The 14,475-nt window shown below is 42.1% G+C and overlaps 1 protein-coding gene across 2 annotated transcripts in view; it reads left to right on the top strand.

Annotated features, from left to right (window-relative positions):
- The first annotated feature begins 504 nt into the window (after positions 1-504).
- STX16 (syntaxin 16) overlaps positions 505-14,475 on the top strand; it is an 86,502-nt gene continuing 72,531 nt past the window's right edge. Inside the window, exon 1 of one of the 2 annotated variants that reach the window (XM_069243437.1) lies at positions 505-818. In XM_069243437.1, coding sequence (XP_069099538.1) covers positions 687-818 — 132 coding nt within the window. In that variant the 5' untranslated portion in view covers positions 505-686. The remainder of the gene's footprint in view (positions 819-14,475) is intronic. The other variant, XM_069243438.1, reaches the window with a different exon arrangement.

Here is a 14,475-nt window from a genome sequence, read left to right as displayed (position 1 = left end):
CTACCGATTTGAATGAAAAATAGATCAAATCATGATAGGTTGACCGTGTTGTAATGTCAAATTACCAGCAAAACTCACAGACTATGATTTGTCTTGCTAGATAATGTTAATGTAATTGATGAAATTCTTAACTTGTTTGGTTTTAATGAAGGGGGTGATGTTATATGGTCCTTTTATGATATCATTATTTTTCATTCCCCTTTGTATATATTATTTTTAGTGCATTTTAGTACATCCCACGCTTGTAATTACTTAATGTGTATTCTGCTTCCAGAAGGCGTCTTTGTTTGGAAGGATCAGGTGCTGCTGATCATTTGGGGATGCAGGACGCAGTTCTGATCATGGGCTCCTTATTGAATAAACTTAATCTTTCAGAAACACTCAACAGGAGTTGCCTGCAATATTGCTACTCTGTTATCTACCAGAAGTCATCGTTAAAAGATGGCCGCGCGGTTATCTCCCCAGGGCCGGCTGTTTCACGCCTGGTCCTTCTTCTATGTCTGTATGCCTGACAGCTCTCGGAACCTCTGGCTTCTGGTTTCTGCGGCGCGCACCGCGGAATCATCCAGTCCCTGCAGCAGGCAGGTCCGGGATGCCGGCCCTCAGCCCTTCTATTGTAACGGGATAAGCACCCGCGGGTGGCCCCGTCCTTCGGGCGGGTTGCCCCCGTCGCTCCATCCTTAGACATGGCAACCCGCCGCCTCACCGAGGCCTTCCTGCTGCTGCGGAACAACGCGAGCCAGAGCCGGCAGCTTCTGGCCGAGCAAGTGAGTAATGACTCCTGCGGCAGCCCTCTGCGATCAGCAGGCCATGCAGCGGTGAGTCTGCCTTCCTACCCCTCTATAGCGTGCCCGCAGGGGGTGCCCGAGAACTTACTAGTGCGATTTCCGGTTTGCTGTGCTCTCTCATATCTCTGTAACCACGGCAAGTGCGCCTACTTGCTGACTCCTCCATAACACCCCTTCACATTGCCCGTCCCCTGCTATGCCTCCTTAACGAGCATGCCTGCCCGAGCCCTTATAACCATCAAAAGCATGCCCTAGGACGTCCTCATCTCACGCCTGATTCAACCAATTTCGGCCCTGAAAGCTCGTTACACGTCAGTGGGCTAGGCGGTGCATTTCACCCTAGTAGAGTTTAACCTGCCTGTACATATCATATATCGCCATAGGGTGGGTGTTTAACCTTGGCCCCATAACAGATCATTCCAAACCTGATACTATCGGACCTGTTAAGTAGCATCTCTAAATGTGCTTTGCAGGGTGCCTTTCCTTTCTTCCTGTAAGTCGTGCAGGTGGGATAGATCCATTCTAACCAGAGATGTAATCGAATCCTTCACATTTCTCTGATCCATTTGGAACTCTTTCATGTGATGTTATAGAATGGAAAGTTATGTTTGGTTCCTCATTTCGATGACAAACTATCCCCCACATAGACTGAGTGTGCCTTGCCTCGTCGGTTATAATACACCTAATAGGGTTTGAGTTTGTCCCGCAAATATAAAGCCCTCCCTCTCAATCCGTCTGTGGTGTGTATGACCAGGGCGCTAATGCCATCCTAACCTGCTGTATCTCACCTAGTGGATGCCTTTGACTACTCATCCCTTTTGCTGCTCTGTCATACTGCTCATGATCTCCTGCTATTTTGTAACATACCTAACAGTTTGCCTTTGCCTTCTACCCCTCTGGAGAACTCCCTCCGGACACCAAGCCCTGTGTACCCTGTACTACACAGTACCTATGCTACCTTTCTCTCTAAAAATACAAGTTGGCACACCAGTATTTTCCTGCCTATCTAGATCATACCTGCCAAGATGCCCACAGACAGTGCTTTAAATGGAAACACAGAAGTGCAGGTACTCATTATTTAAAGTACCTGTTTGTTTCTGAGAAGTGCCGGTACTCTCCCATTAAATATATTGCTGCAGTGCTGACAAGTGCAGGTACTCTCCCTTTCAAAATAAAGAAGTGAAGGTACTTAGTACTGGACAGTACCTGTCCATTTAAAGCACTGCCCATAGCATTATGTAACCTCTGCAGTGTGCACTGAGGGCCTCATTTACAAGAATCTGACGCATCAGGCCGATGCTTTATAATTTGGGTGCTACCCTGCAATCTGCTAACAACGCCATAGATGCGCTGTATTTACAATACAGTGCTCTATGGCGCATGTTTTCACAGATGCATCAGAAATTCTGACGCATCTATTGGCGCTAAACTCATGCATTGCTGGACTAGTGTAAAAAAAAAAAAAAAAAACGCCGCTACTCCAGCAATGCAAGGAGGCCTGCACAGAGAAAAGCCCGGTGTCAATTTTACGCCTGTTCTGAGCAGGCAGTAAAATTCGGACGCAGTGAAGTCGTAGAATGACTCCGTGAAATGTTGTAAATTTCACCGTGTCAGTTCTGCGTGGCCTTTACCATGGGAACGCCTTCCCTGCATACATTATACCTGGAGCAGTTATAATGTGACGCAAGGGTTTACTAACTGACACGTTAGGCCCAATGCATCAGTTTGTAAATCTGGAGCAGTGTAGAGCACTGCTAGCTCCACCGCTGCGTCAAAAAAAAGAACGCAACAGTTGCGCAAAGGCCTTGTAAATGAGGCCCTGAGTACGTCCGCATGCAGTTCCAGTGATTATTACCTGTGCCCTCTGTAGCATCTCTTTTACAGTCTCAAAAGCACACCTGTGAGAAACCATCCTAGTACTTTGTAGTGCACGAGCCCGGGTATGTCAACCAACTTATCCTTTTTTGGCTTTAATGTGCCCATGCCTTTCAGCCCCTCTGTAGCCCCTCTCTCGGGTTGCCCATGCATCACTTTCTGGATGCTGCATCCTTCTATCCCTTTATCCCTTATGTGTAGCTATGTGTGCTGAATGTCCATGTCCTCTTTGCACTTTAGTACGCCTGTATGGTTAAAGCTCACTCTGGTACTTCTCCCTGGAGGCCCTCGTCTTTACCCTATATTCCCTTATGGTCTTATTTCCAAGGTTCTCCTTTCTCCTATTCACAAGTAGTTCAAATGTCCTGTTTCCACTCTTTAATGCTTTTGCCCTTCAGCCGTTTTGTTGTTTGATAGATATAGAGGCTCTTTCTTCCTGCTTGAGTTTACTGGTGGCAGTGTCTTTGTTCCCGTGCCACATTAGTGGGTGCCTATGAGGGGACGTCTTTCCTCCAGCTAATCTAGAGTGTGGTTGCTGAAATTCGTCTAGTCCCAACTCCTCCATAGAGCCATACAATCGTCCATCTGCCCCACAACTCTGTCCAGTGCACCAGCTACTATGGAATTCCCATAGCTAACAGATTCTGGGGTGCCTTGTCTTCCTACCACCCCTGTAGCTTGCATGTAAAGGTATGTGCTTGTCAAACCAATCTGTAATGTTCCTTATGGAGTATTCCTGCCATCCGTCCATTTATCCCCGCCCTCAGCTATAACGCACCGACGTCATGCATCAGTAAAGCAAACCTGTGCAGATAGCCCTTCTCCTGCCACTCTTCTGAAGATCACTTAAAGGTGTTTGTTTGCAGGCCAAGCTCTCTATAGGGCACCTGCAGGAGATCTTGTCTTTCAGTTCACATGTGAGAGTACCCACTGGAGTGTGTCTGTGGAGATACCAGCTTACCAAGAGATGTGTATCTGCCTTCGTACCCTCCTTTTTGTGTGAATAGTGATGCAGTATCCTGTCGACCTCTCTCTCGCACTTCGACTGCTGTGCGGCAGCTCTCGCACTTCAGCCTGTCCATTGGTCACTTTAACATGTCTGTGGACTGCTCCTTTCCCCCAGCCTCTCAGCACTACACTTGCTGGCATGTGTCTCCTCTGCTGCCCGTATAATTTGTTTCCTTAAGTGCATTTGTCATGCTAGCTGAGATAAATGTTCATCCTAGATCACCACAGTATACCCCTGCATTTAACTTGCCTCAGACTTCTCTATAACATGATTACACGGAGAATTGTCTCTTGCCCTTCTTAGCCTGCCCGAGAGGCGATTCTGACATTTCCCCCTGTTGTTTCAGCCCCTTTGTCATATGGCACACCTGTTAGTAATGTACGATCCTACACACTGCAGCGCTTCTGCAGGGATGACGTGCCTGCTGTGAAAACCATTGACCTGCCCCTCCGGTATATCAGCGTATTTTGATGGGGTTAGTGCCCTGGGAGACAGCGCCTTTCTATCCCCTGTAAAGTCTGTGTGCCCAGGCGAGTCTTCGAGACCAGTGCCTTCCCATCTCTAAAGCATGCGTGTGCAGTGAATATCACCTTGTTCAGTCTGATGTGGAACAGTGTGCCTCGTCTAATTTCATAACAAAGCTTATAGAGCTCACGTTTTCCAGTGGGTGCTTGGGAGGACGTGACACGATTCTTTTAATAATATATATGTATGTGGTCTGTAGGTTGTTGGAGAGATAATTAAGCTATGCCGTATGCCACCTGCCCACTTATAAATGTATAACGCGGCTGGCACCAGCGTCAGACAGACAAAACTAATATCTTCGGCACAATGACCTGGGAACTTAACACCTGCTTCTGTTATACCTGTGGAGTCTGTCGCCCTCTGTAGGCTGCACTGGGGTATCGGACACCAGCCTTCTGCTCGTTTTATGTAACATGCATAAACGAGAGCTGACTTTGTGATAGGTTAATCTGTGGAAATAAATACTTCTTTCTGTAATTCATAATATATCCGGTGCTTGCTCCATATATATGTGCAGCCTTCTCCAGGAAAAAGAAAAACACCTTACTGAAATTGTCTTCTTGTGAAACACAGAAGACGCCTTCGGCCCTTAGCAGGACATTTCTTTTCTTTAAAGTTTGGAATGGAGACTTAGACCAATTCAGAACGCACCATCTACTTTACTCGAGCTGGCAACAAAACGTATTTATTTAAACAGTGTGCTAGTAGAACATTCACCGGAGGCTTTGCAAGTGCTCAGATTCAAATTCGCGTTGCTAGACTAAAAATGAAACTTAACTGCTTAAGGAAAATAGCAAGGTCTGTTTGTTAGCTTCTCAAAGTCTGTAAGAAGCAGGCGCCCATTTTAAAACTAAAAATGACAAGTTCTATATAAATTTATTAAAAATGCAAACATGACATCATCTTAAAAGATGAAAGTGGGAGATTAAAAAAATGGATTTTCCCCATTGACCTTTACTGAAGCAAAGGCAATTTAAGATGGGAGACTGATAAAATCAAGCCATTCTCGGCTTCAAAAATCGTCTCTCACCTGAATCCAGTGTATTGGCACATATAAGAATGTTTGCGCCTTCTTATCCATCATCACTCTTTGAAAATGTTTATTCTCTCAGCCCCATGCTGACATGAGCAATGGGTACATTGAACAATTTTTTTGTATACTCGATTTGAGTGTTTAATTCTGAAGACACCCCCATGTTTTTTTTACAGTGGGAGAAGTGTAGTGCTGTTCACAACCATACATGCGGTCCACTCAGTCCTCTTTAACGACCTAAGGAAATTAATTTTCTTTGTTGCTTTCAATTTTTTCATTTTCATACTCAAATCGTGCTTTCACATTTCTCCAATATAACCTCTCAATTAACCATGTCATATTAGGTGGCAGATCCTTCTTTGACACTAATGAAGACCTCCAGAACTCTCTCCTCCATCCAAGCAGTGAACAACCTGCCCAGACGTGGGTTCCTTGCTTGCTGCGCCACTGGATTCAAGCTAACCTGGCTAATGAAGGGTCATACCCTGAAACTAGTTCCAGGATGCATGTTTCCTGTCCAGAGAGGACCTGGTCTGGCAGTTCGGGCTGGCCTGTTCCATGGGGGACAGGGTAAAGACTAATTTGCATTTGGCTGGGTCCAAACTGGGGTGACGTGGCAAGCAAAATAACCTTGGATTAAACCCAGATCTGTGACTGGGGGTGAGGGTCTAAAATGTTTTAACACTCCACCCATCATTTTATTTTGTTTTGTGATGTTGTGTTAATAACAAACAGTCAAACGTACTTTTTCAGGCTCCTATCTTGCCGTTCTGAAAAAAGTTAATTTTCTCCTCAGAATTTGAATGTTTCCTTTGATCTGATCTCGCTCTTGCTCGCAGGCATGACATAAGGCCACATTTTGATCAACACATCGCCTATTTAGGCTGCAAACTTTAAAATGGGGTTCATGACATAACTTTATTGAGCGTTGAGCTTTTAAACGGATCTCTAAATTGGCCCTGCTAATTCAAAAATGTCTACCATAGTACCCATGGAATAGTGACAGCTTGTACGAAGTTTGCTGTGTGGTGTTGCATGTTTGTAGATCTCGTTTAGAGCTTTGTGTGCCTTTTTTCATTTTTTGCAAAGTCTGGCGTATTTACTGCATCTTTGTGCATCTTGTAAAGCAGGTTGCAATAGCTTAGAAGGTATATAATGCGGTTTATTTTTAATTTTAGGTATTTATATAGTGCAGAGGGCTTTATAGCAAAAGCAGATTTACTGTCTACCATAGAACAGTTTGGAGTGCATGACTGTTAATATAGACTTATCATACGTTGCCAATGAAAAAGAAAACCTCAGGGGTCAGGAGGGTGGATGATAGAATTTTACATGCAGATTTTTGCCATAGAACTTTACAAGAGACTCATTCGTTATTTTCTTTTTGGAGCAGCAGAGAAAAAAGCAGGACTGGGAGTTCATTCCATAGTGTGTAGGCAAAGAATGCACGTCTGCAGGTTTTCTCCGGGTAATTTTTCAATCTTCCAGCCAGGACTGAATTTGGATGTGGATGATATAAGATAACACTCTTTCTGGAAAAGGAAGTCTGATTTCTTGGTTGGGATGATCTTGCAGATATAAGTAATAAATATTTATAAAGTAACCCGCCTGGTATGGGTTGCTAATTCAGCGAAATGAGATTAGATGAAATGTCGTAGAACATTTTGATTCCTTTGACCAAACACAGAGTGGCATAAACCTTTACCTTAAGTGGGAACTGAATGGTGTCGGACATCTCTCTCAATGTGTGGCACTACATTTGTGTGAAAAACAAGCGGTCTGTTTACTTTTGAAGGTGATGCAATTAAGGAGTGGGTACATTTTTATTAAGTAGCATATATATATATATATATATATATATATATATATATACATATATATATATATTTTTTTCCCTGCCCCAGCTTTTTTAACCTGACTTGGCGCATAATAGTGTTTTCGTTTTCCCTAATTAGCCCCTTCGATGCTAAACCTTTTACCCCTGCCTGTGCTAAGCCTTTTTTTGGCTAATTGGGGTAGTTCACGCTTAGGCCCCCATATCTTTTTGTCAACATAAGCAATCCACGCCAAATTTCTGTCCTGTTTTCCCAATATCCTCTGAATTCTAAAGATACCCAGGGTTTGTGAATTTTTCAACACAGTTTTAGCGTTTTACTGGAACATAGCCCATTTTTCCTTTTTTATGTGCTTTCAACCTCCTTTTAGTTAATGGTAGAAATGGGTGTGAAACCATTGGTGGATTCCAGAAGCTATACATTTCTGAAAAGTACACAAAATTCTCAATCCAGAAAGGGGTCATTTGTGTAGATCATTCAGGGTTTTCCTATAAAACATAACATTTGAAAATTAAAAAATATTGAAATTGAGTTGAAAAAAAGCCATTTGTGTCTATGCTTAATTTGTAACTTCTTCTTACAATGGAAGATTTTCGAAAGCAATCTGCTGTTATGTCTGTTGGACCCTTCTGGTTGTGGCGGTATATAAGGCTTGTAGGTTCACCAAGAACCCTAGGTACCCAGAGCCAAAAACTGAGTTGCATCTTGCAATGCTTTTTCATTGTGTACCAGTATCCAGTAATTCATTGGGTATAATATAAACAGTGAAAATAGGTATCAAGTAAACCTATGTATTTCCGGAAAGAGACCAAGATATGGAGTTTAGAAGCAGTGGTTATTTACACATCTCTGAATTTGTGGATTCCCAGACTAGCATGTGAATTGGAGGGAATTTCTCACAATGACTTCGTTCGTACACACTGTCTTACATTTGGAAGGCTTTCCCCTAAGTCTCCCGATAAAAATGGTACCTCACTTGTGTGGGTAGGCCTAGCTCCCGCGACAGGAAATGGTCCAAAATGCAACATGAACGAAGCACATTTTTCTTCTTAAAACTGACCCTTTTTTTGCAATGTGCTTAGCTGTGGATTTTGGGATCTAGCTCAGATGGCACCAAGGGAAACTTAGCAAACCTGTACATTTTTTAAAACTAGACACCTCAGGGAATCCAGGATGGGGCGACTTGTGTGGCTCTCTCCAAGTTCTGTAACCCAGAATCCCTTACAAACCTCACAATTTGTCTTTGAAAAAAACACATTTTCTTCATATTTTTGTGATGGAAAGTTCTGGAAACTGGGGAGCCGCAAACTTCCTTCCACCCGGCATATCCAAGTCTCCCGATAATAATGGTACCTCACTTGTTGTGAGGGTAGACCTAGTGGCTGCAACAGAAAACGTCCCAAAACCTAACGTGTATGCAGTGCATTTAACCCTGAGAACTGACCCTCTTTTTCCAATGTGCGTACCTCTAGATTTTGGACCCTAGCTCAGCCGGCACCTAGGGAAACCTAGTCAACCTGTACATTGTTTTAAAACTAGACAGGGGAATCCAGGACAATGCCCTGCGTGGATCTCATTACGTTTTCTTACCGACAGTGCCCTGCAAACCTCAAACTTTTCCTGAAATCACCAATTTTCTTTACATTTCTGTTATGGAAACTTCCAGAATCTGCAGGAATCCACAAAATTACCACCACCCAGCTTTGCCCTACTTGTGCCAATAATAATGCTGCCCCACCTGTGTGGCTGGGCGTAGTGATGCAACAAGAACGGATCAAACCAAGGATAATGGGAGCGCTTGTGTGGAGACACCTTTTGACCTCAGTTGGATTCGTTCCTGTCACTGGCACAAGGCCCAGTCACACAAGTGGGGCAGAGTTTTTATTGGTATTAGATAGAAAGGCTATTAAGTTTTGTGTGAAATAAATACACAGTGGACAAGTTATTCCAAATTAATATAGCACTGTCCGAGCAAGCTTGGATTTAGATAGCTTGACACCAGAAATGGTCAGGCTGTGATTCTCCACAAATCCCTATCAACAAATCCAGATCTCAATGTTTCCGTCACCTAACACTGTGCTTTCATGCTGAGTCGTCCAATGTCCCTGCATGTTTAATAGTTGCATGCACATGCTGGCTGAAGCATAAATAAGTTGTTGCCGGATTTTCAAATGTACTGTAATGACGTTTTAGTTGGAAGGAAATAAGCACTAGTGTTTACTTCTAACCCTAGATGGTACGTAACTATCTACTGGAGATGCCACCGTGGGTCAGATTGAACATTATCTGCCCGCAACAGGCCTAATAGTAAAGGATTGGTGTTTTGGTCACCTGACGTACCACCCATGTGGCTGTTTTTTGTTTTGCTGTATTTCCATGGTAATGCCGTCAGTTGTGGAAAAAAATGGTGTCATTATGTAACGCAGGCTGTCCGGATGGGCAAGATCAGCATGTTGTATAGCCTACATCTGTAGAGTAATAAACTATACCACGACATGAGGCACAAAATGTTTCTGCTCGGGGTTCTATTTTTTTGTTTTGTTTTGACAGCAGCAAAGCAACATCTAAACATTTTCTTGCACAAATGATATCAGTTTTAGCTTATTCAAAACCAAGCCTTGCAGGCCGTTTTCAGACTCACTGCCTACACTAATTTCAGAATGTGTGTAATTTAAGATCTTATGTCTAATGCACTATGCACCCCACAAACAGGATCTACTCTACCGTTGAAATAAGCTTGTGTGACTGCACTACGGGACACCTTAGGTCGGCTTATACATGAACACTGATACTTCCAGATTCAGTATCGAGGTCTGCATAGGGACATCCTGGATCAGTGGCTCCATTCTGCAGAACACTGTACCGCCCTGACTGTAGTATTAGACAAACTGGAAATTTGCTATTCGATTTTTCTTGTCTAATTCTAGAAATAGTACAGCAGGTTCACTGAAGTTGTGCTAGAGACATCTCTATACACTGCACGTTCAGTCATAATTAGCATTTCTCGGATCAGGCAACTTCACACCATGGTCTTGGGGGTTCGGCCTGAGACTGGCTCTGAAATCTAGTTGTTTAAGTTGAGCCAGCAGTAGTGGTTTATGTGCAGTTGTAGTATGGATAAATTTGTCATATTTTCGTTTAGAGGATATTGGCTTTTGATTCATGTTGCCAGAGGACTTTACCAATGCAGGTATGTGCGCACTGGGAATATTGGCTCGCGAATTTGTCACCTTGTAGAGTTCTTGAAGTCTTTTGCAAAGTATTGATTGATTGAACTGACAGAAGTGAACAAGTTAAATGTTTTCCACAGTAGTGTGTTCTGTTGGTAAAACTAAGATGTAACAGAGGATCTTATATCCCACCCTTTCCCGCAAACAGTGACTGGCTTATTGCAAAACCTGCTCCTTTATAGAACAATTGATGGTAATCTGAGACATGGGGAGAATAGCATACACAATGGAAGAATATTTAGTACATAGGAGGGGTATGTAATGTTTCTCCTTCACCCGCATTCATCAAGACTGTATGTGTTGTTTTATTCAGTCCACACCCACATAACTTTGCACTCAAATTTGATCAGGTTTTCAAATCTGAATATTTAGTCAGTGCTACATCGCTGGTGCTATGAAGGTCTGTTTTCAAATCCTTAACATTGATGATCTTGGACTCCCTGTGAAATGCTTGTGTTTGTGTAAACTTGCTTTTATCACTGTGAGTTCTTTCTACTTTATCACTGATGTGTTGTTGCAGCCACAAGGATATCTGCAATGTTTGTCACATCCCGTTACAATCTGTTGCCGAATGTCCCCTTGTAATAGGGCAGAAGTTAGTGCAGCATTGATACTTCCAAAAATCAACACTCGCCATCTCCTTGAGCACATTACTGTCTTCTGTAGAGTTTCTTTTCATGTGCATATGATTGTTGTCTAGGATTATAGCATGGCAGCATAATACCGGAGTGCCATCAGGGTGCAGGAACTAACTGTTATATTTCTCTGAAATAATTCCAGTAGACACTTACTGCAAAGTATATCCGTTTCAAATTCCAGAAGAATGTAAGAAATATTTCCCATCCTTGGTTTATATATATACTTTTTACACTCAAGGTTCTGGAGATCTAGGGTATTTGAATGTTTAATAAGTGCTGAGAAACATTTGTACAGTTCAATATGGGTTTCCTATACATAGGCCAACCACTGTTCTTTGAGCGACAAAGAATATAAATAAATGAGATCAGAAAAAAATAGATTAAAGGCAGCACTTTTTCATCTGAGATTTGCTTATAGCGACATATAATGAATCTGAGCAACAGGAACACGTGCAAAGTGAGTGTCAGGTAATGGGGCAATAAGTAAGGCGAGGGGAGAACGTATGGCACTTTAACTGAAATGTAATATTGGCTCTTAATCCTCCCCTTTTTATTTTCTCATTTCTGTGTTAAGCCTTTTAAAAAGAGTCAATCAAATCCGGCTTTTGTGTGGTCTTCTAGCCATAGAAGTATTTATCAGTGTCATCTTCCCATGGATATAAGGGCATCATTCCTATGGTTTGAAGGCAAGCTCAGAAAAGTTAAGATGCCTAAACTAGGTGGACTTTTAACCCTTCTCAGAAGTGCACCACACGACTCTTCTTCACATGTGTCTGCATTGTAGAGGTGTTTATGCTTTTAAACTAGTTGTCTCACTTCATGTAGTTTGCTTAAAGCGTTTTAGTTTTCCTATATTTCCCTAATTCCTTTGCCTAAGACCTTTTTGTTTCATGGAACATTAGTTTTCTTTACTGTGCTCAAGATTAAGACAATTTGTTTCCCTTTTATTGTGGAGAATCCGGTTTAAACGTCAGGGACCTGAGTACAGTTCACCGATTTAAGAACCCGGACCATATCATGGTATTTAAGCATGTTGAGGAAATGCCTTGCCTGGGTCTGTTGCTCTAAGGTTGGATTTATTGATTACGATCCTCATCTAACCTCTGAAGGTGAAGTGATTTGATGTTTTGGGCGATGAGTTGAAATGACCAACTGTTGTGACATGTTGTTGTGAGTGGAACGTGGTTCTGTACACCAGGGTTTATTATTGACTTATGTGCTGCGTTTCTACATCTTGCAGACAGTTATGTAGTCTCTTTGGAGCACTAGAATAAAGAGGTTATTCAAAAAGAGAGGGATCAAGATCACTCATTAGTAATCAAAGAGGGTTTCTGGGGTGATGTGTTGCATAATGATACAGCAGCTAGGTAGGATGTTGTCCAGATGTAAGTAGGAAATGGTGACTTTTTGGGCTTTTACAGACTTACACAAGGTTTGCTCCAAAGTGAAGGTTTAGCAGTAGGGATCTCGCATAGAAAGCCCTCGTACATTCAGAGTTCTGCCTCCCAAAAAATTGTTTCGCTATGTCAAGGTGGCAATCATTTTCCAGTGGCCAGCCTTGGGTGTTGTGTCGGCTACTGTATTGTCATCCATTTTGGAATGTAGCACGGTATAATGCCACACGAACCATCGTAGACTATACAGAGTTTTGACTGCAATCTTTTGCTTGACTGGCAGTCAGCAAAGCGAGTGTTGGCTGCCGTGTAATTTTGTACATCCTTGAGTTTGTCCAATGTCTTGGATGAGAAGCCTATGTAGGTAGTTTTGTAGTAGTTTATGCAAGGGTGGACCACTGTGAGGAAGAGCCTGATTTGTTTTGGAAGGAGGAATAGAAGCAGAATTCGAAGTATGCTTTTTTTTGTGAGGCCACTGGCCTGAGGGTGAGTATGGCAAACATTTTGGGATGGAGTCTGAGGGAGCATCTGCAGGACTGGTGAAATACATCAATAGCACCCTTTCAGGCCTCGAGATATCTACTTGCCTACTGGCAATGGCGAATCTGATTTTATCAGTCGAGCTATATTTAGGACCTACATGCTGGTTCAGGGAAGTTGACAAAGAAGAGATGTTCTGTTCAGTCAGAAAGTAAAGGAGCAGTAAAGATGCCTTTAAATCTTGTTTGTATCTTGTCACATTTGCTCTGTGTCCAGAGACAGAGGTGAGAAGTCAGTTCACAATTACGTTTCCTTCTCTGACTACAGAGTTTCAGAATGTTGTTGAGTGAACTATCTGACCTGCTGTACAAAGTGTGAAATGAATGGCTGTAGGTTATCAGCTTTTTTTCTTACATATATATATATAGAGCTAATTAGTCAACCTTACAAACATTTCAAAATATATTTCAGTAGTTGTGAAATCCCACTTTTTGTACTTCTCTGTAATGAAAAAATATTTTAATAGGATGAAAAACAATCAGAACACTTTACTTGGCGATGTGCAAATGATAAATATGGTTGCTGAAACCCAATTTTCAGAGATTATTGTGAATACACCATATAGTTTTATCAGCAAAACTGCAAAGTAGTGGGAAGGATTTTGGCCATTGTTTTACAAATTAGGTGTCTATAAATAGTGCACTGCCACATCATGCTTTAATAACATATTTATTAAAAGTGAGTGTTTCAACATGAACTGGGAAACACTCATGTCCCATCCCTGATAGCAATGCTGTTAGTAAACTGAGGCAAGTCAGGGATTTTGTGTACCCTAAATGTGGGCAAGATTTTTATTACACATGGAGCAAATGTTTAGTTTATTTAATCAAACAAAATATTTTATTTGTACAGCAGAAATGCTGAACTCACATATTTGAAGGTGCGTTAATGTGAGAATGAAGAAAAAGGTGACTCTGTAAAATGAAATATTTGCCAATTATCACACAATTTGAGACCAGTTTACAGGTCAAGTACATTAGTTAGGTTAGGTAGATTATTCATATTACTCGAACTTCAGGTCTAGTAACATTTTTATGGATTTTCGAGGCCTGCCTCCACCTTTCAGGCCTTAAGGGAGCACTAGTTGTGCTTCGTTCATGTTTACAACTTCCTTTAAGCAATGCATGACTTGTCATAGCCATCCCTTTCCCTGCTACTCTAATATGAATAGGACATAGTATATGAAGTAACTCAGGTTATAGCTTGCCCATTTTGTTTGCCATACATGTTTTTTGTAAACATTGATAACTGAGGTTGAAAATGCAATTCCTTCTGGGGTTTAGTAGGATGGTGACCAGGGCACTGCCAGGCTTAATTAATAATAGTCTGTCCAGCACTGAGAGGCCCTTTGGATGACCGTGCACTTGAGAAGTTTCATTTGACATAAGATTCGTTTTGATGAGGGTGGGAATTCTGCTCATGTTTGCTGCGTAGGTGAAAGCATATTTTGGGCACTCATTAACTTAACTGTTGTATTTGTTAAGGAACATTCGATTACTATCACTCCTGCCGCCGATGTTTTGAAATGTTGTTGTAATGAGATGCGAGATGGCTGAACCAGAGGTTCTTCAATAATGAAATGTCTCATTAATTCATAGTTTAGAGATG

The sequence above is a fragment of the Pleurodeles waltl genome, chromosome 7, assembly GCF_031143425.1.
Source record: "Pleurodeles waltl isolate 20211129_DDA chromosome 7, aPleWal1.hap1.20221129, whole genome shotgun sequence".
Taxonomy (NCBI): Eukaryota; Metazoa; Chordata; class Amphibia; order Caudata; family Salamandridae; genus Pleurodeles; species Pleurodeles waltl.
This window is presented reverse-complemented; position numbering and strand designations above follow the sequence as displayed.